A 21249-nucleotide genomic window follows, 5' to 3' on the forward strand; every position below is an offset into this window, starting at 1 on the left:
AGGTTTTTTTTTTTCATTGTCGGTGGGAAAAATCGCCTATTGTGTATAGACACTTTTTTTTTTTTTCTGACAGTCCCAGAAAACAGCCGGTTATCCCCCCAGAAACGCTGATTTCCTCGTCAAATTGCGAGGGGATTGTGTTTAGATATTTTTGCTATTTTGGCTTGCGGATGCACGCAGTAATATGTACACCTGTACAGTCACTCAATAATTGAACAGTATGCAAATTTGCACAACAGCGATCAGGTCTGAATAACCCCCTAAATGCCACAGGCAAAAAGATGCAATTACATGACTGGACCAATCGTACACTCCAAGGTACTTGTGTAGTTTCACAGCGCCAGCATGGCGCCGTGCGTCTGAGTCCCCTTGCGGGGCTCGCTTCGCTCGCCCACGCTGCGGGCTCGGTGGCTCGCCACGCTATCTAAAATCAACTCCATGCCACCGTGGATAGTGGGGGTATGAACTATCCACGTTGGCATGGAGTTAAGTTACTTTATTTTAGATAGTTTGGTGAGCGTACCCAACCCATGCTGGCGCCGTGAAACTACACCAGAACCCTCCAATACTATTATTTAGAACTGTGATTGAGACAATTGTCATTGCATTTGGTGTACCCCTCCGTATACAGCACAGGTACCCAATAAGTTTGTACCAATGTTTTTGGTTGGAGCAAGGCTTCATGTAAACCTTGTTCTCCTTCTTTCTGGATTATTCAGGGCTTCACTGTGAAGAATTAATAACATTCATTACAACTTTGCTGTAATAATAATGTTTATTTTATACTGTCAAACAAACTTGGACAATGACAGGATTCTGGATCCAGCACCACCGCTACGCCGACCGTATAGCCTACACACTATACACACTGGGTTGGTGGCTGGCCACCTAGCTTTTAGACCCAACAGCCGACTAGAATCAGGGGAAAAGATCAGTCCTTGGAGGGTATACACATGTACAATGTCGAACAAACTGATTGGTTGACAGTCTGATCACCCAACGATTGGACAAGTGTGTTTCCATGCTAGTTTTTTTTTCCAACCACACTAAGAGATTATCTCAGGCTATGTACACTTATTTCCTCATATACTGTAGACAAATTACTGTGGGATGCAAATATAAAAAGTACCAGGTGATTTCACAAATTTTACTTCTGCTTACCCTTTGGAGTGTTTTTTTCTCTAATGTGCATTGAAATATGCTACTAAGTAAATATAATCTTATCTCTCACACACATATAAATACACATACATACACCTATATTTGAGGGTTGAGGGTTTAAAACCGTAAATATGAGTTTATTTGTTTCTCTCTCCCCATTTTTTGGAACTTTTCATACTTTACGGTTTTATACAAGGCTCTTGGCCCAAATCTTAGTGAATGGACATGGTACGCCAAGGGTCCACATTAACACCAAATTTAAAAAAGTGAAACTCGTGTGGACCTTGTAAATGTCGACAGAGACATTATCATCCTACTATAGCACACCTGTTTGTTCTATTCCATAATACCCCATTCACACCAGAAATGCAGGGACAAACCCGGGAATATAGTTCCCGGGACAAAAAGGGACAATTCCCGGGTTTGGACCCATTCACACCAGAAATGTCCCTGCATTTTCTGGTGGGAGAAAGGGGCGGGAAGGAGGTGGGGAGGAGGCGGGCAGTCGGCGGGATGGCGGCGGAGGTGGGGAGAATACTCACCCCGGTTGCTGGTCCTCCGCACAGGCCAGGGATCCACACAGGCGGCGGCGCAAATGACGGGACAGGCTGCGGATGAAGATGACGCAGCTCTCCGGCGTCCTCACTGCCCCTGGAGAGCTGCATCATCATCATCCACCGGCTGTCCCGTCGTTTGCGCCCGCCGCCTGCATTAATTCCCGTCGGACAGGACACGGAGGACCAGCAACCCGGGTAAGTATACCCTGTACCTTTCACACCAGCCAGGTCCCCGGGTTGAACCCGGGAACAACCCTGGTACCTAGCCGGGTTGAAATTTGCCCGGGATTTTGTCCCGGGAACCTTTCACACCAGCGCTAGTACCGGGTTGTTCCTGGACTCAACCCGGGAATTTAGGCTGGTGTGAATGGGGTATAAGAGGTCAACCTATGAGCTCAGTTGAAGTCTCATAGTGTAAGCAACATTTGGGTTCCAGAACAATGGTATTTGGCAGTTACTATGACCATCATTATAGTGATTTTGTGCCACTAGTACAAGCTTGATCTCTTTAGATTTATCCAGATAATTCACCATCGTGGATGTGTGAATGAGCCTCTTTGGTGACTCAAGACTCTTGATGGGTGGTGTGGCTGTAGTGGTACACACAAATTTTAACATTCTTTAGTGATTATGGGGAGCACCTGCCCTCCTACTTTTTAATGAGGAGGGTAACACTATAGGCAGTTATTAGAATGACAGATTCATTCACAAGTGTCCAATTTTAGTAGCTATACTCGTATTACTATTATTTCAGGTGCTTAGCACACAATATCGTTTTTGAATAAAGCTGATTATCATAGGGCTAGGGCACATGATTGTCACAGTGAGCAGAGTGCTATCTGACCCAGACATGAAGATAATGACCCGTAAACTAAGCAGGTCTTTGGTGTACTCAGGCATGTCAGACAGCCACTTATTGATGATTCTAAGTAGTGAAACATGGTGCATGTGTCATGTGCTTTATAGGGATCATTAATCCCCATGCTTAAGTCATGTAACACTCCATTCAGACATAAATTCAACTGAAGAAATGACTAGTGGAAAGATGCCTGCTTTGAAATTCATTTAGGGGGAAATTTACTAAGATGGGAGTTATTTTTCAGATGTGATATTGCTATGGACAAGCAATCAGATACTGGATGGGATGCTCTAACAGCCACTGCCCGTTTTCACCTGTCTCCAGAAGGTACAGCTCTTGCGATTGCGGGGCCATGATGGATTCCTCACTCAGCTCTGTGGAGACAAGCCCATAGGCTTCTACAGGGTAACGCCAGCAAAAGCTGGTGACACCCCCCGGAGCCCTGCAATGGCGGAGGGGGAAAAGAGAATACGAAAACGCGGTAAAACCCCTGGTAACTGGGTTTCTACCGCATATTCACATTAGAGCATCCCGCCCACTATCTATTATCGGTACTTGTGTATTCTCACGGCGCCCATTAAGCCAATAACGTAGTGTCCTATTCAGTAGTGAGATTGCATCGCATGCAATTTGCTTGCGATGCGATGGTATTTGTTCAGTTTTACTGCACCCCTGCCCGCATATCGCATCGCATACAAAACGCATGCGATGCAATGCTATTTAGCACACCCCCACTAGCCACGTCACCCCAAAGCGTGGCGAGCGGACACAGAATGCGCCCTCCCACCTGTTCATACCCCCACTATCCACGTCGGCGTGGAGTTGATTTTATAATTTGTGGCGAGCGCAGCGACCAACTGAGCCCGAAGCGTGGCGAGCGGCCACGGATTACTTGACCTGTATTCCGCAGCCGCTCACCACAATTCAGGTCATTTTCTGTGGCCGCTCGCCACGCTTCAAGCTCCGCGCCGACGTGGATAGTGGGTGTAAGAAAAGGTCGGGAGGATGCGTACTGCATCCCCAAGTGGGGTTCGCCACATGGATAGTCGGGGTGTGCTAAATCACGTCACATCGCATGCGATGCGGGCAGGGGTGCCGTGCAACTGAACAAGTACCATCGCATTGCATGCGTACGTAGTTTAGTTGGCCGCCGTGATAATACACAAGTACCCTATTATCTTCTACAAGGTGCTAAATAAATAAATAGATTCTGATTGGTTGCCCATAGCAACATCCCATGTGAAATAGAACTCCCATCTTAGTAAATTTCTTCCATAGTATGTTACCACTTTATAATTATGTTAACAATTTCCTAGTCATAATGTTTGAAGCACTCACTCGGTAAGATATACAAAATAACTTTGGGTGGATTTTGTTTTAAAACCAGATTGTTATTAATGTGAAGGATTGATCTGTGATGGCTCTTAAAATAAGCAACAAACCACCCCTATTTTTAGGTATAATCTATACCCTTCGGGTCCTTATTCTCGTTTCATTGTTATCCCTCTCTTCTGGTCCTCTTGGTACAGGATGCTGCTTGTAGAGGAATGCACAGGAACTGGTTTGATAGCAGAGGTACATGTCTGAGCAGGACTAAAACCTCCTTATACTGACTTTATACCGCATAATGTGCTGACTCCTTGTTGCCATTACCAAACATAATTAGAATGTCAGGATTTCTCATTACACTTCCTGTAAAAGTTTGGAATTGTTTTGTATATATTTCCAGTGCTAGTCGAAGATTACACAGCGCGCTCCCGCATCATCGCTGGGAAAGCCGTTTATCTGCTTGTATTACCAGCAGATGAGCGGCTTCACGGATGGCTTTGCATATCTCTGCGTTATGCAAAGCTGTCTGCTCCCCGCTGGCCGTGCCAGGCAGGGGGAAAGCCGCTAAATGTGTATGTATGCTGCACGCAGTCCATACATGCTGGGCGCAATCACCCAGTGTGTATGGACCTTTTAAGGTGCAATAAACTCCTTGCTTTAGTACAAGATTGCATTGTATCTAGTACAAAAAGTATAGAATGTGCTACAGCACCGTGCTTTTTGTACTAGATGCAAAGCAATCTAGTACTAAAAGCACAGCTAGCACATTGCGATGGTATGTGCACGGAAGTGCGCATGTCATCTCACTGCCCTGTCGCACCGTGTAATTAATTTTTCTGGAGCAGATAGTACTTGCCTACATTCTTGCTGCCAGGTTTGCACAGCAGGGAACTTCCTGAGGGAACAATATGCTGCCCACTTGTGGACAATTTTGTTTGTGTGTGGGTTGGGGAGGGGGTGATGAAGGGCTGGAAGCCTTGCAAGTGTGCAAATAATAAGTATCAGTCTCTACATAGGCATGTATTCAATGCGGCCGGTTTTCATGGCGAGTATGGCTTGTTTTTTGGCAAGGTTTGCCAAAAACAAGCCATCCCCATAGTTAAACCCCCTCGCTGGCTGCTTGCCCTATTCTACGTTCCAGGTGAATCTTACGGCGAGGATCCCCCCCCTACCCAGAACAGCGAGGTTCACGGCTAATGCAGCGAGTCCGCTGCATATAGCTGCGACCCTAGCCGTTTTGACGGCCGCACACGCCGTTTCCACCGCGCTTTTTAGAAATAGGATGAGCGAAGCGTCGAATGCAGAGGGTCAGTTGAATACTGAGGGCAGGCTATGATGGCAAGCAATAGGAACTGCTCTCTGTCATAGCTCACCTGATCAGTATTGAAAATACGGTACTTGTTTCCTAGCACGGTGCCCACGATTTTGATTGTATTGATCGGGTAGGAAAAATCGCGTCCCTCGCATGCCAACCAAATCGCATGCGATGCGATCGACCCGATTTTTACATTGGAATCAATGTAAAATGATCCCTGAGACCCGATTTTACATTGATTTTAATGTAAAAAGCCCCAAAACCCCCATTTTAATAGCTTCGGGTTGGTGTCAATAGTGGGGTGGCGTTTACAATGGGGGGGCATTAACCATACTTTCTAACCATATACAATGAGAAATTGGCCATATTGGCCCATTTCCCATTGTTCCCTATGTAAAATCGGGTTGATCAACATTATTCTCTATGGCAAAATCGCGTTGATCGCGTCATTATAATGGGCCGCGATGGACCCGATCAACGCGATTTTGTCTTTCACCAGCAAATACACTGGTGATTGACATAAAATCGGGTCCATCGCGTCGATCGCATGTCTTAAGTACCTTAAACTTATGGCATGCGATCAACCCGACGGGTGCCGTGCTAGGAAACAAGTACCGAAAATACCCCACTGTGTCAAAGTCCATCATTGTGATAAATCTGCTATGGTTTCGGTAGTGTAAACCACAAAAACACTCTTTGATTTGCTCCACTAAAATCATCACTGCCTGGCTCCCTTCTCTCATAGATTAGTGTTTCATACACCTAAATCTTGAAAAATGCTCTATACAGAAATGTGAAAAAGTCATCAAAATTTGTCCAGTGGTTCTTGAGTTCAGGCAGACAGTTTCCTACAGAGGATGTTATTTTATGATATGTATAGAGGACTTTCAATGCAAAATCTTTATTCAGAATATTTTATTTGTATGTAACCATTGTACACACATATTTGGACACTGTAGCCTACAGATTTTCCTAACATATGTAAATGAGCTGAAATGTGAGCTTGCCCAGTTGTCCTCCCACAAGGTCATTCTCTGTCCCACTGACCTTACCACTTGGAGTATGTTCATAACTGCAAACATATTTCAGCTCCAGAGTACTATAGGCCAGTGACATGTAGGCAGAGTTTTTTGATTTGAAAATTATTTAACTAAATTAAATAAGAGATTTATAACTTTTTATAAATATCATCGTAGTATTTGTTGTAATCATTTTTCGGTACTCTTTACCTAGAACGGCGCCCGCGATTAGTATCGCGGGCGTCGGGGGTAAAAAATCGCGGGCACATAAAAAACGGGTGCGACGCGATGCCCGCGATTTTCCCATAGGGATCAGTGTTAAAAGTCAGATTGGACGCGATTTTAGTGTTAAATGCCTCAATGCCCGCGATTTTTACATAGGAAACAATGTTAAATGGGCCACAGAGCCCTAATAGTCCCCCTGAAGTCTTAAATGGCCCCCACAATTTTTAACGCCACCCCACGATCAACGTGAACCCGAAGCGTGGCGAGCGCAGCGAGCCCGCGAGGGGCGGCGGTACGCGTCCTCCGACCTTTTCATTCCCCTACTATCCACGTCGGCGTGGAGTTGAAAATAGAATAGTGTGGCGAGCGCAGCGAGCCACCGAGCCCGAAGCGTGGCGAGCGCACGCGGATACCTTCACAGTTATACGCGTCCCCTCGCGGGCTTCACAGGTGTCCGTGGCGATGCGGACACCTGTGAAGCCCGCGAGGGGACGCGTTTACCTCACGCTCGCCACACTATTACGCGCTCGCCACACTATTCTATTCTCAACTCCATGCCGACGTGTATAGTGGGGGTATGAAAAGGTCGGAGGACGCGTACCGCCGCCCCTCGCGGGCTCGCTGCGCTCGCCACGCTTCGGGTTCACGTTGATCGTGGGGTGCCGTTAAAAATTGTGGGGGCCATTTCAGACTTCAGGGGGACTATTAGGGCTCTGTGGCCCATTTAACATTGTTTCCTATGGAAAAATCGCGGCCATTGAGGCATTGAACACTAAAATCGCGTCCAATCTGACTTTTAACATTGGTCCCTATGGGAAATCGCGGGCATCGCATCGCACCCGTTTTTTAGTGCATTCGATGGTCGCGATGGGCGCCGTTCTAGGTAAAGAGTACCCATTTTTCTAGTCCAAACTCACCACCAAAGAGTGTGTGTGTGTGTGTGTGTGTGTGTGTGTGTGTGTGTGTGTGTGTGTGTGTGTGTGTGTGTGTAAATCTAGCTGTGACACTAGCCAGTGACTCCCCAGCTATTGACCTCACGGTTATAGGAGTACAACTATCTGTACTCTGCCTTGTACATTGTGCCCCAGTATCAGATCAGCCCATGGCACCACACTAAATTTGAAGTGCATCTGAATATTTATATATGCTGTATGGAATTGTATAGGCCAGGCATGTCCAACGTTGGCCCTCCAGATGTTATGAAACTACACATCCCTGCATGCTTTGCAATAGTTTTAGCATTCTCTAATAGAAAAACTGTGGCAAAGCATGCTGGAATGTGTAGTTTCACAACATCTGGAGGGCCAACGTTGGACATGCCTGGTATAGGCTATACACCAATTACTCAAAATTCAAAGCATACCTATGTTCTGTTGCTTGTTAGGCAGCATCTTTTATTGTAAACTCTGCAGCTAACTGTATGTTGGGTAAACTGAATTTTTGACTGGGCATCTAAAGTAATAGATAAAGAAGGGGCCATAGATATAGCTTATATAGACTTTAATAAGGCTTTTGACGCTGTCCCACATTGCAGGCTGCTAAATAAATTCAAAAGCATGGGATTGGATACAAAATGGGCCTACACACATAGCGATGTTAAACCATTTTTAACAATGCTCAGAACATCGCTCCGTGTGTAGGGGTATAGCAATAGTGATGCGCAGCCTCCCGCATCGCAATCGCCCCATCCAATTAATATCCAGCATGCCGGTTAAATTAAGTTAATCGCCGGGGTCTCTGGGGTCAGGGCCAGTGTTCTCAGCGGAGAACACAGATCGCTCAGCAGGGTCGCTATGTGTGTAGAGCCCATAAGATGGTTGTATGCATTAGATCTTGGTTGCAATATATAAAAGAGAGAGTTGTAGTACATGGCGTGCGTTCCCAGGAAGGTAATGTTATGAGTGGAGTACCTCAGGGATCTGTACCTGGACCAATGCTGTTGAATATCTTTATTGCTAACATTGCAAATGGTATTGAAGAAAAAGTATGCCTTTTTGCAGATGACACCAAGGTATGCAACAGGGCATACACACCAGGAGGGGTAAAACAAATTGTGGATGATCTTGGTAGACTAGAGGAAGGGCAAGAGCATGGCAGTTACAGTTTAATGCCAAAAAATATAAAATCGTGCACTTGGGTCTCAGAAATCCAAAGGCTAAATATAGCATTAATGACACTATATTGGAAACTACTGAAGAGGAGAGGGATCTAGGAGTCACTATTTCAGGTGATTTACAGGCAGGTAAGCAATGTAATGCCCCATACACACCCGGCAACTGGACATCTATGCTTAGCAGTGCAGTTAAGCACAGATCGCTCAACACACAGCGCTGTGTGCTGAGCAATCTGTCATAGGGATGGCCATCGACCATCGATGTTTAGAAAAGATTGATGGTTTTTGCCTCGTTTTGACATCGATGGGGGAGAACAAGATGGTTTCCCACCATCAATGTCAAGCTTAACCGAATAGTTTTGTTTTTCTGTTTCCTGGGACACAGAGCATAGCTCTGTCCAGGACACACGTGAAAACCGCCCCCGTATTCCGATTGGCCCACAGGCCAATCAGTCAAAGGCAATGGATGACCATCGATTATGTAAAAACATTGATGGTCATCTATTGCATAGTTATGCACCATCGATGGTCAGTTGCACTTTTGCCATCGATGGCTAAAGCAACGATGCCCATCCCTAATCTGTCACGGCCAGTGTTCTGAAGTGGGATCTTCCCTAAAAACTGGGAAGTTCCTGCGGAAAGAGGGACAGTTAGGAGGTATGTAGACCTAAGGATATCCTTACAAAGGTATAAGGATCAAATAGGGTTTAAGGGTAACAATATGGTTAAAAGGGGGCAGACTAGATGGGCTGAATGGTTCTTATCTGCCGTCAAATTCTGTGTATTTGTTTTTGCTTATGGGGACACAAGCCATCCCCACAACTATAAAATGTACATGGGCTTTGTTACGGCTATAATTGAGCACAATTCATTCTGTATAAGTCACCATTGCAGTTCTCCAGACCTGAAACATACCCCATCATACACATATGTGCTCCCTCTACAAACATTACATGTCTTCCTTTATCTTGGGCCTTGACGTAGACTTGTGGAAGTGAGATACCTCTATTTTCAATTGTCTTAGCAAAACGACAGCTTTGAGATCATATCCTGCAATAGAAGTGGAAAACTGTTCCAGAGCCCACAACTCCTGCAGAGTGCGGCTGTGTGACCTCCTTCCTGTCTCAGCCCTGTACTGAGTAGAGTGACACCCTTTTGCTGACTGAATCATGCTCAGTGGAATTAGTGATACAGAATAAACCCCATTTAACTGATCCCTGTGCATGCCCAGAGTCTCTGTGTGATCAACCACAAGCATGCAGGGCATGGCAATAGACCTTCATTCTTGTCTGCACACAGCAGATACAATCCAGTCTGTGTATGCAAAATGTCAATGATTTCTGTGGGCTGTGAACAAGTACAAAAATCCTACGTCTCTGCAGTAGAGAGACAGAAAATATAGCCGAGGGAATTGAAGAAAACACATTGCAATGCATAGGGAATCTAGCCTGGAAGACTAACGATGGGACAAACCACACAAGTTTTATAAAGGACAAACTGAATAACACAAAATCCATCTATAGCACATCTTTGACTCATGCCAAATGGGACAGGTCCTGTTCTGTGCCGTGTCTGCAGCCAGTATGTTTGTATAGTAGGAAGTACCCCAGCTTGTGGCATAGCCAGATCTCTGGAGGCTTTCTCTGCAAACCTTAACACACTCTTATGCCTCTTTCTCAGCGCAAGCACCGTCTATCTCTGCGGGCGATAGCGCCACGCGGGACCACCCTTTGCCTTTGTCTGGCGCTATAGATACACGGAGTGATCCATGCTTTATTTCTAAGCTATCAGGTCAGATCGCTTAGAAATGGGGTGAAAATCGCCCCATGAGTATTCCCCATTATTGTGTACTAACTTGTACTATTTGTTCAATATCTTATATTATTTACATGGGGTGGCAGTTTAGAAGTCCATTGTATAATAACCAGTTTGCCTTGACTTGCAGAGCTCCTCGGATCAACCAAGAGATTGAATGTAAATTATCAGGATGGAGATGGGTGAGTTTGGCCTTTTTTTTTTTTTTTTTTTTTTTTTATTACATAATATTTGAATAAATAGTCTTTTCATTAGAAGTCAATGTGATTAACATATGAAATGTCAATTACAAGCACCTCAAATGTATATGGTACTCTAGATTTGGACTTTTTATAGTGACAGTTTTGCTGTGAAAGTTGTATAGCACAGTTTAATGCAAAGGTCCTGCCGTACCTAAGGGGTGGGGTGGTATCTGAATGGTGGTATGCTAATTGGGTGTCCATGTGCTCAGGTGTTGCCATTGACACAAAAAAGATGTGAAAAACACATGCCAACTTTTTTATGTGTCAACCTTTTCCAGTGTCAACCATGTGCATGTGAACTTAATACACCACACCCCTGAGGGGAAGATATATGAAACCTTCCAGAGAGATAAAGTGGAGATTTGCCCATGTGAAATACAATTCCTATCTATATTCCCCCTTATTCCCCCCTTTGAGTGCCAAGGGAATTTGTCAAAATATGTGTGAAAATTGCCAAGCACACATTTTATTCATTATAAAAACCTCTAACGTCTACCTTATATAGGAAATATAATCTTTTTTTTTTTCACACATTGTTTTTTTTTTTTATTTATATAACACATGTTAGCAACGCAGGCATTTTTACCAGATATTTTGAACATCTCTCACAGAGATGTTGGCACTTAAAGGGTTAAGACCGGAGTCTGGAGGGGTGGTGTTCCTGGCATTCAATGTCTGAGAATAGGCAGCTAGTAGCTTATTCGCACCTGATGATTTTTTTGGCGATTTGCCTCATGCATAGGGTATTATTCATTAGGTCACCAGCATTATGGTCGACATGGGTAAGGTCAACAGGGTCGTTAGGTTGACCTGGGTAAGGTTGACATTGAAAAAGTCGACGTGTTTTTTTTTACCTGGAATGACAACAAAGCCAACATAAACAATAAAATGTAGCTAAGCTCGGCACACTTTTTTGTTCTCCCACCTAGTGGATGGTAGGGCATGAAATACCGCCTGTCAGCACATGTTGTGTTGACATGGACACTGAAATGTAGCACCGCGTCCCCTCGGATGGCTCACTCCCCTCGCCATGCTTCGGGTGTGGTGCCTCGCTGCGCTCGGCACACTATTTTATTCTCCCATCGTGCCCTAGTGGATGGTTAATTAATTTAATTAGCAAATTAGATGTTGGGCAGTATAGTTTCATAATATCCACCAACACAGTATTGTGTGTGATGTAATTAGTTACGGTGGCACAACTGCAAAATGTCCATGGAAAGTATTTTAGAATGTTGGCAACAATGAAAATGTAATAACAATATATGATGACAGAATATTTTTAACCAGTACCCGTTTCTATGTTATTAACTGGAAGACAGCAGAAACAGGCAGAATCTGCTGCTTGTTTCTGTTGTCTTACAGTTAATAACATAGAAACGAGTTCTGGTTAAAAATATTCTGTCATCATCTGTACATGAACTAGGCAGGCTGCCAACGTTGGGATAATTTGCCATAAAGGTACAAAATAAGTCTATTATCCAGCAAATATCTGGATTTTTTTAAAGGAAATTACAGAGCAAAATACACTTGAAACAGTCACTGGGGTGTATTCAATGCCGGGGGTGAGAAGTGAATGCGATCAGTGCTGCCTGCTCGCTGTCACTGCTCGCCCGGTCAGTATTTAACTGACCCCCTGCATACGCCGATTCCCCCACGCTCGGTTTTTGCTCACGCCGTTTAACCCCCTCACCGGCAGCATTGAATATGGGCCTTTGACACAACTTGTCGCATTCAATTTAGGTAGGGAGTTTTATTTTCATTTTCCACACAAGGGACAGTTATTGTTTAATTCAATTTCACATTCAACCATGGCACGCTGTATATAGCCATACCTACTTATTATAGGAAATAATATTTGGAGGGTTGTGTGACTCCCGATGGATGATACAAACCACACAAGAGATATAAAAAACATAGTTTGAATTAATTTGAAGTCTGTTTTCTTATAAATATGCCTCTGGCTTGTGTGGCATTTGGAGGGGAATGTGGATTGGGGTGTGTCCTAGCAGCTTCAGATACTGCTTCAATGCTTGTACTGTCTGAAAGATCCCTGCTGATGGTACCTAATTTCAGCGGACATGTCGGGAAGATTAGGGGTTCCTCGGAGTCTTCAAGGCACACAACCAGTTTAGTTCGTTAAATCCAGAAACAGATAAGTACCAACCAATCCTGTCTTAACTGCCAGGTTACAATCTGTGTTTGAAAAATGACAGTTGGCAGCTGTTAGTTTATCACTCTCTCAAAGGCTTAGTATATACAGTAGGTCCCTTACAGAGTTTTCATAAAACAAAAAAGTCCTGTTTCGTGGAAAACAGGGCTTTTCTCTGCTTTGGGTTATTTACAGAGCGGGTTACCATGAAGAAGTTCCTGACTTCTTCATGCTTGAATCGCGTCACTATACTTTTATATGGTGAGTGTGATTCATGAAAGAAGGAAAGCTCACCTTTCCATTCTCAGGATAGCATAATCTGTTCCGCAAAGCAAAATTATCAGGAAAGTTCGATACTATCTCCCTGACACCCGGCATTGGCTCCGTCCCCTGAGCTCCCAGAAGCCACCGCATACGCCCCTGACCATTCGCTTTTCCTTTTTTTATTTGAATAGACCCCTAGTGTGAGAGAAGGCCGTGTTTGGGTGGGTACAGAGCTAGATTTCTTTTCTTCAGACTTCAAGGTCAGTTGAGTTCTGAGTGATGTGTGACTGCTTGCAACACTCAGAGTTAAGTTATCATAATTTACTGCACACCATTTACGGGGTGCAATAAAAAAAATAGTAGGCACCACACAGACTTGGCACAGCATTGAATTGAATTAACTATTCTCTTGTTCTTAAGTATATTACTATCTCACATTTCGATTTTTCTCACCTTGTTATCGAATATTTTTGTTTGTTTTTGAGCTGACTTTCTGTAACCTTTCTGCTTGCCTCAGCCTTGCAAATGCAAAATCTTACTCAAATGGGCAAAACCATGTGCGTTGTAGTTGGGACAGATGTAATGCTGTATGCTGTCCTTTTACATCGACTAGCATTTGATGCTTTTGCTTCGAGAGGGCTTACTGGTATGATGTATCATATGCTATCCCAGCCAAGCATGCTGAAAAGCTTGGTGATGCGATGTATCTACCATGCAGCCCTGGGAATCTTCAGGCTCCAATGTGATGCTCACGGGACCGTGCATCGAATCGGACCTGATGTAAAAAACATGTGATTTTAACACACTTTATCCAATTTCTCGCTGGAATCTGAATTTAGCTCTCTCTGCACATGTTACATCTACCCAGCTGCAGTGTACATAGTTTGCCCATTTCAGAAAGATTTGTTTTAATTTGCAATCATCTCTGAATCAGGCCCTTGGCTTGCATACAATGATTCCTGTCTTGTCCTTTTGAGCTGCTTCCTTTGAAGACCATATCTAGGGACCATGACCTGTAGGTTTCCCTGCTGTAAACCTAATCAGTGCCTTCAGTACCAGGACAGTCTATTGCAGCTCAATGGGTACAATGTTGTTACCGATTACTCTCTTGAGGCATTTAGTTGGTAATGGTAAAGCATGTGACTGGCTGTGAAAAAGTCTGAGAAGCTCTGTATGGTATTAGTTGGTTAGGCATAGGGCTAGTTATTAATGAGTGTGGAATTGTTAAAAAGAAAAGGGCCCCTGTGATTTTTTTTTTTTTGCTGGTGGTAATGCATATAGAGCAAGTTGAGAAGACTGAAATGTACATCAATCAGCCAACATTATAACCACCCGCATAATCTTGTATAGTTACACCTCGTGCCTCCAAAACAACTGACTCCTCAATATACAGTATAATGTATAGCTTTTCTACCTGGTCAGAAAGGTCCAATACCGTCCTAGCGTTCAGTTAATCCACCGTCCCGCTAGAGTGGAATCCTGCCTTGCAAATGAGTGAACTCACTGTGCAAATGGATGTGTACGTCTATGATGGCCTCGCGCATGCGTACTACGCATCGTACGCATGCTCAGTGTATTGATAATTGGCCGCTGTGCAAATTCTCCGCCTTGCAATCTGGTCAGAATCGGGCCCTATATGCCTCCTTGTAGGTGATATTAGCAGATTTGTTTTACTGCTGCTAACTTATGTTCTCCTGCTGTCATGGTAGTATTTGTGTTGATTCCACATATCTACCTGTTTGTTGCTGTCCCTCCCTGCCAATATGCCAGTAATGCTGTCAGAGTCTGTTCCAGTTTGTACATTAGACACTGGTACCATCCATATCCACAAAATCCTGAAAATGTTTTATTAACAGACAGTGAACCTGGCTCACTGCCTAAGCACAGCGAAGCATGCGCCTCCTCCACACGATAAAATCTCTCCCACATTACTTTCATTTTTTAACCAATACTGAAAAACTTCCCTACAAAGCTGTGTAAACTATAAACTATTTAAGGGTTTACAAAGCTACAGAGAATGATATTTAAAATAAAGTAAAAACAAATCTAAAACGAATACCTTCAGATTCAGGATATACATATGCATCTAATTGCAGTACTATATGTACACACATTCCCTCATGTGGCTGATAGAGCTGTTATCTGGGGTTTATTCACCTGCCTCCGGTATACGAAACAAATCCCTGGTTACTAACGGTAACGGAGACAATTGATTAATTAGCCCAATGTAAATGATTGAGTTTAACTTTCCCCATAGTGTTACACTACTCAATGCACCCCACTTTTAATTTATAAATTACCTTTTCTAAATCCTTATTATGCAATATATAGCTACTTTATGGGGCCAAATGTAAAAGAATGTAAGAATCAGATAGTGGGAGATTTTGGGAGAGTTTTCCCAATTTTTTTTTTTTTTTAAAGCGGCAATCATTTACACTGAAAAACCAAGTTCATTTTTGCCATCTAATTGATTGTCGCTTTAAAAAAAAAATGAAAAAAACTCTCCCAAAATATCTCACTATCTGATTCTCACACCCTATTACATTGGCCCTATACGTTGGCCCTATTAGTCCTATTTACATCACTATCTTCTATTTTTCCCAACTATGGGGTATATTCAATTAAAGTCTGATCCATTCCCACATTCTTTTGTTGGAATGTATCTGATTTGGGCTATTCAATTAGGCAGTGTTTTGGCAGCTGCTCTCACCCGGTCCGGCAGCAGGACAGGTGATTGAAGCAGGACCTGTGGGGACGCGTCAGGCGGACGACGCCAGGGGGGCTGCTGCTGCTGCTCACCCGACGCCGTCCTCCCTGCCTCAATATCAATCGGGGCCAAAACCGGATTTGGCCCCATTTCAGACAAAAGCAGGGGGATTAGCGGTTATTCTGCCAATCCACCTGGTTTCCTCCAGGTCAGAGCATTCTGATCTGTTGGAAAAAACAGAGCTTATTGAATAAGTTGGAAACTGACATCTTTCTGACAAGACGGCAGTTCTGACAGCAATTGAACATACCCCTATGTAAGATGATTCGGATTGTATTTCTGTTTGTGTGTGCTGAAGGCAGATGGGAAGGCGCTATGCTGAAGCTTACCATATGTCTGAGCAATTCTTTATTGTTCCATATACTGAGTAACCTATGACTGTTGTTGTGAGTTTTGTTCTACTTGAAAAGCTTTCCCCCATATTGCAGACTCTGAACAGTTTTCTTTTTACAGATTTTCGGCCCTGCACCATGCTGCCCTCAGCGGGAACTGTGAGCTTCTGCTGCTGCTGCTTGAAACACAGGCAGCTGTGGACATCAAGGACGGCAATGGTTAGTGTGCAGTTAATGTGCTTTAACAGTAGAAGGCAATGTAAACAAATTCATGTTCCAGTTATTTTTGTCATAAAAGTCAGTAACAGTTTGTCTCCCTTTGTGCAGGAATGCGCCCCTTACACTATGCTGCATGGCAAGGCCAGCCAGAGCCTGTGCGACTCCTGCTTCGAGCTGCTGCAAGTGTCAATGCTGCATCCAATGATGGGCAGATTCCCTTGCACTTGGCTGCACAGTATGGGCATTATGAGGTGGTAAGTGACTGTGTATGTGCAGGGCCGTCTTAAGTATATCACCTCCTGTGTTCACATGCTTACATACAATGAATAGCTTTTAAGCACTCATAGTGAAGACCTTTTACTGTCGACCTAATGACCTGTCGACCTTGACCCATGTCGACCTAAACCCATGTTGACCTTGTTGCCTGTCGACCTAGGGGTGTTGACCCAATGCTTGTCGACCTAATTGCTGTAGACCTAATAACTGTATCCCATCTACTCAACATACATCAAGGTGAGCTGCTACTATGTGGAGACTCCCACTCATCATAGAACTGGTTCTTGGCCTGGGGAGAGGTGGAGACATCTCCAGAGGTTCCATTGGCAGAAGTGTGAATATTAAAGTAAACCACTTCTGCTCCACTCAAAAAAAATTATTAAAAAAAAGTTTTAGCTTCACTCCTGGAATTCTGAAGGTGTGCCTCACTTATAGCTTATTGAGGATGAATGCTAAGTGACTTCAGGACTGACTTTATTAAATGTGGCATTTTTTCTGCTTGGAGTTTACTAAGAAATGTGCTTCTCTACCACACTACCTCCTGGAGGTGCAAAATGGGTCATTTTCTGAATGACCGAAAGCTCTGGGTTAATGCCACATTCATGTCCTCCGTGGAGTTTAATATGAAATAATGGGGGAAATTTACTAAAGAAAATTTGTAAAAAATAGGTGTATTTGTATCCAGAAATACACTTATTTTTGACATTTACTATCCAGAAAATACGGCAATTCGTATTCGTATTGATAGCACATCAATACGACTACGAATTGCTGTATTTTTGGTATATTAAATGTCAAAAATAAGTGTATTTCTGGATACAAATACACCTATTTTTTTACAAATTTACTTTAGTAAATTTCCCCCAATGTGTACATTGCTTTCAAAATGTTTCTGAGCCTCTCTTTTCCTCCACCAGTCAGAAACCCTTTTGCAGCACCAGTCGAATCCATGCCTTGTTAACAAGGCCAGGAAAACTCCTCTGGATCTAGCCTGTGAATTTGGGAGAGTGAAGGTAAGAAGGGGGTATAGAACCCTTTCTCTTCTCTCTGTCCATAAAATGACTCCTAATTGATTTATTTGTCCTTCTGTTTATTCTTCCCAAATTATGTTTAGACGTATCTTTTTTTCCGTTAGTGCCTGACTCTGTCCTCCACATATGTTTAAAAATGAAATATGTTTTGGTTTTTCATTTCTTCCAAAGGTGGTGCAGTTGCTACTGAATAGCCACCTGTGTGTGTCTCTATTGGAAGGGATTACAAAAGATCCCACAGATCCCAATTTCACCACACCATTGCACTTGGCTGCAAAAAATGGCCACAAAGAGGTCCTTGGGTGAGTGGCGTAGAAACTGCCTGTCTAAGCTACAGTAAAATTGGGCTTATGTAGTGACTAATATAAAAGGGGGGAAAGAGCATGTATTAGATTATCGGAAAGCTAACTCTGCATTGTCTGGCATGTTATGAACAGGCTACTCTTGAAATCTGGTATCGAGATTAACAAAGTGACAAAGATGGGCTCTGCCTTACATGAAGCGTCTCTGTGTGGGAAGACCGAGATAGTGAAGCTGCTAATAGAGGTAAGAAGGAGAAGTAATGAAGGAACCAGTTTCCTATAATTAAAGAGGAAGTTGGCTTTCTTTAGTTGTAAACCAGCGTTACTCTCTCCTTTTAGAACGGTATAGATGTAAATATTCGCAACACATACAATCAGACTGCGCTGGATATTGTCAACCAGTTCACTACAACCCATGCCAGCACAGACATCAAACAGCTTCTCAGAGGTAATTGTGTGAGTGGTGCGAGGGTATCGTGGCAGGTTGGCACTTGCTACGCACATGACAAAGTTAGATCTAGGCCTATCCTCTAATGTTGCTCTCACCTTTGCAGAGGCATCTGGGATTCTTAAAGTTCGGGCTCTGAAGGACTTCTGGAACACCCATGATCCAACTGCTCTGAATGTCCGAGCCGGGGACCTGATAACAGTAATTTACATTTTTTTTCCTCCCAATTTCTGTGGTTTTAATGTCACTTAGAGGGCTACACAGACCTGAGCGGTCAGGTCAGAATTCGCACCCCCAGCCAATGGCGGGGGTTTGCGGATGCGAGAATATGCGCATGTGCAGACCCACAGAGCGAACACCTTTGGCGAATTATACACTCGCCGGGGAGTTGGCAACATGATGGGTGGGCAGGGGACCGCCCAGCGTGTTATGGGCATGCCCACAAAATCAGTGGTCGTGCCCATAGAACTGCTACGCATGCCCCTATGAATGCAGGTGTGCCCATGCATCCTCTGGGCAGGTGACTGACGTCAGCGACTGCCCCCAATTTCGCAGAAAGCATAAATCTGAAAAGTAAGTATAGACTTTCTTTTTAGAGTGAAGGCTGGAAAAATGATTTAATGGTATGCGACCATCGAATGATTTTTTTCCTCCTTACGGCCACATGTGAGCAGATGTGTAAGTTCAGCATTTACCTGCTCGCTAGGCAGCGAATATACACTGCCTAGCGAACAGGACTGAATTGGGCCCCTAATTCTATGGACCGCTTTGCCTTATTCTTGCATCTCTCAATTCTCCCACTACAGGTGTTGGAACAACATCCAGATGGCCGTTGGAAAGGTCATATCCACGATGCCCTGAAAGGCACTGACAGAGTGGGCTTCTTTCCTCCAGCTATTGTAGAGGTCATCAGTAAAAGACTTGGTGAGTGCATGTGGCTGTAAGTCCAAGTCCCATAAACAGGGTTTCATTATTGAATGATTGACCGAGTAATTTTTACTTTGTAGGCTCCACGCTCTCCCGTAATACCACATTACCTTCTCATCAGCGCTCTGCAAAGCCTCCTCTCCATCTACCCCATCAATACAGCACAGTAACTGGTGTGGGCATTACCTCTGAGTACATTGGAGGTAAACGTGCAGATAATGTTGCCATGTGTTGGTTATCCTAATGGCGGATCATTAATGTTAGTATGCACTTTCCAATTTCTGAGGTGGTGTATTTCATTTTTGTTTTACCTTTAATCCCAGCTGGTGACCGTCACAGTGTGGGCAGCGAAGGGAGTCTAGGCAGTGTGCGCAGTGCCGGAAGTGGCCAGAGCTACGAGGGGAATGGTTTTACTTCTGCTGTGCTCATAGAGAATGCTCAGGTACTGTAGCTGAACTTAACAGCCAAACTTTCCTTTTTCTTTTTTTTCTTATATTGTTTTCTTTTACCTTTTTTTACTTTAATATGGTGCAGGTGGTTTGGGGGTTTGTGCATGCATGCATGCCTCAATTTGATTGGACATTTTGGTTATCTTGTTGTAGAATCTACATGCTGGCTATGGTGATCATCACAGCAGAATATCTTTTGGTGAGGATTCAGTGTTGTAATTCTGGTTTACTTTGTACATGACCATTGTGTATTTTCTATTGCCATCTGTGTATCATGGCACAGTTACACAAAATAAAATGACCCTTGTTATTTAGGTACTGTACCCGGTCACACAATGCCTACAGGCCATGCAGGGGAGAAAGACCCAGGAGCTCATCTGCAAGGAAAGGTATGTACCTGCTATATGTATAACGTTTTATTTAATAGGACTGCTAAACCTTATGCGGATTACTTTATCTAATAGCAATACCGATACATATTAAATTCAAAGTTTATTTTTTTGTTGCATGACTGGGGATATATAACCCTGCAGACTTCAGCAAGTCATGACAGGTGACCATACTCTACAAATAGGGTTACATACAGTTTGGTCATTTTTATTATAACTTTATATAAAATGTTATGCATTTATATATCTCTTTTAATGTATTAATCTGAAAAGAAATGACTATGTAATATATTTCACTTTTTATTTTATTGTAAGACCTGTAGTTTCAATTATCATCATCCCTTTATTACCATGAGCATTGCAGTTTTTTTATTTTTTGTTTACATATTTTTCTGCTGAATATAAGTTGATTTCTCATCTGTATGTTCTAATGTTAACAATCGCCAAAGGTAAAGGTGCACATCAAGGTTTTTGTGCAACATACAGTATGGAGAGCAGAATTGTGTCCTCTGATTAGCCACACATCAGACAGACTCTCTCTCTCTCACACACACACAGTCTCCATGCACGCAGTAAATTCAAATACATATATATAAAAAAAAAAAAGGTACTTGTGTAGTTTCACGGCGGCAGTTACGTAGTCAGCGTAGTGTCCCTGTCAGAATCAGCGTAGTGTTCACGCGGCCAGTGTAGTCAGCGTCCCTGTCAGTATCAGCGTAGTGTTCGCGGCTAGCCGAAGCTTACGTAGTTAGCGTAGTCGGTCAGCACTTATTACATTGTGTGGGAACCATTAACCATTTTAACCTGCCTGACATGACAGGTGTGAATGTGTTTCTGAAACACCCCCACTATCTACGTCAGTCCGAAGTGTGGCGAACGTATTGAGCCCCGAGAGGGGACGCAATACGCGTCCTCCCAACTTTTTCATACCCCCACTATCCACGTTGGCGTGGAGTTGATTTTATAATGTGTGGTGAGCGCAGCGGAATACACGTCAAGTAATCCGCGTCCGCTCGCCACGTTTCGGGCTAATGTGGATAGTGGGGGTTTGAAATGGAGGC

The 21249-nt window shown here is 43.6% G+C and overlaps 1 protein-coding gene across 3 annotated transcripts in view; it reads left to right on the forward strand.

Moving 5' to 3' along the window:
* The window catches only part of CASKIN2 (CASK interacting protein 2), a 40823-nt gene that overhangs the window by 6468 nt on the left and 13106 nt on the right, over positions 1-21249 (forward strand). For all 3 annotated transcript variants that reach the window (XM_083147996.1, XM_083147993.1, XM_083147995.1), the window contains exons 3-15: positions 10524-10575; positions 16269-16366; positions 16475-16620; positions 17560-17655; positions 17845-17975; positions 18111-18219; positions 18315-18423; positions 18530-18624; positions 19230-19347; positions 19431-19553; positions 19674-19792; positions 19953-19998; positions 20115-20188. In XM_083147996.1, the coding sequence (XP_083004122.1) occupies positions 10524-10575; positions 16269-16366; positions 16475-16620; positions 17560-17655; positions 17845-17975; positions 18111-18219; positions 18315-18423; positions 18530-18624; positions 19230-19347; positions 19431-19553; positions 19674-19792; positions 19953-19998; positions 20115-20188 (1316 nt within the window). The remainder of the gene's footprint in view (positions 1-10523; positions 10576-16268; positions 16367-16474; positions 16621-17559; positions 17656-17844; positions 17976-18110; positions 18220-18314; positions 18424-18529; positions 18625-19229; positions 19348-19430; positions 19554-19673; positions 19793-19952; positions 19999-20114; positions 20189-21249) is intronic.

The sequence above is a fragment of the Crinia signifera genome, chromosome 6 (assembly GCF_055691185.1).
Source record: "Crinia signifera chromosome 6, ASM5569118v1, whole genome shotgun sequence".
Lineage (NCBI taxonomy): Eukaryota > Metazoa > Chordata > Amphibia > Anura > Myobatrachidae > Crinia > Crinia signifera.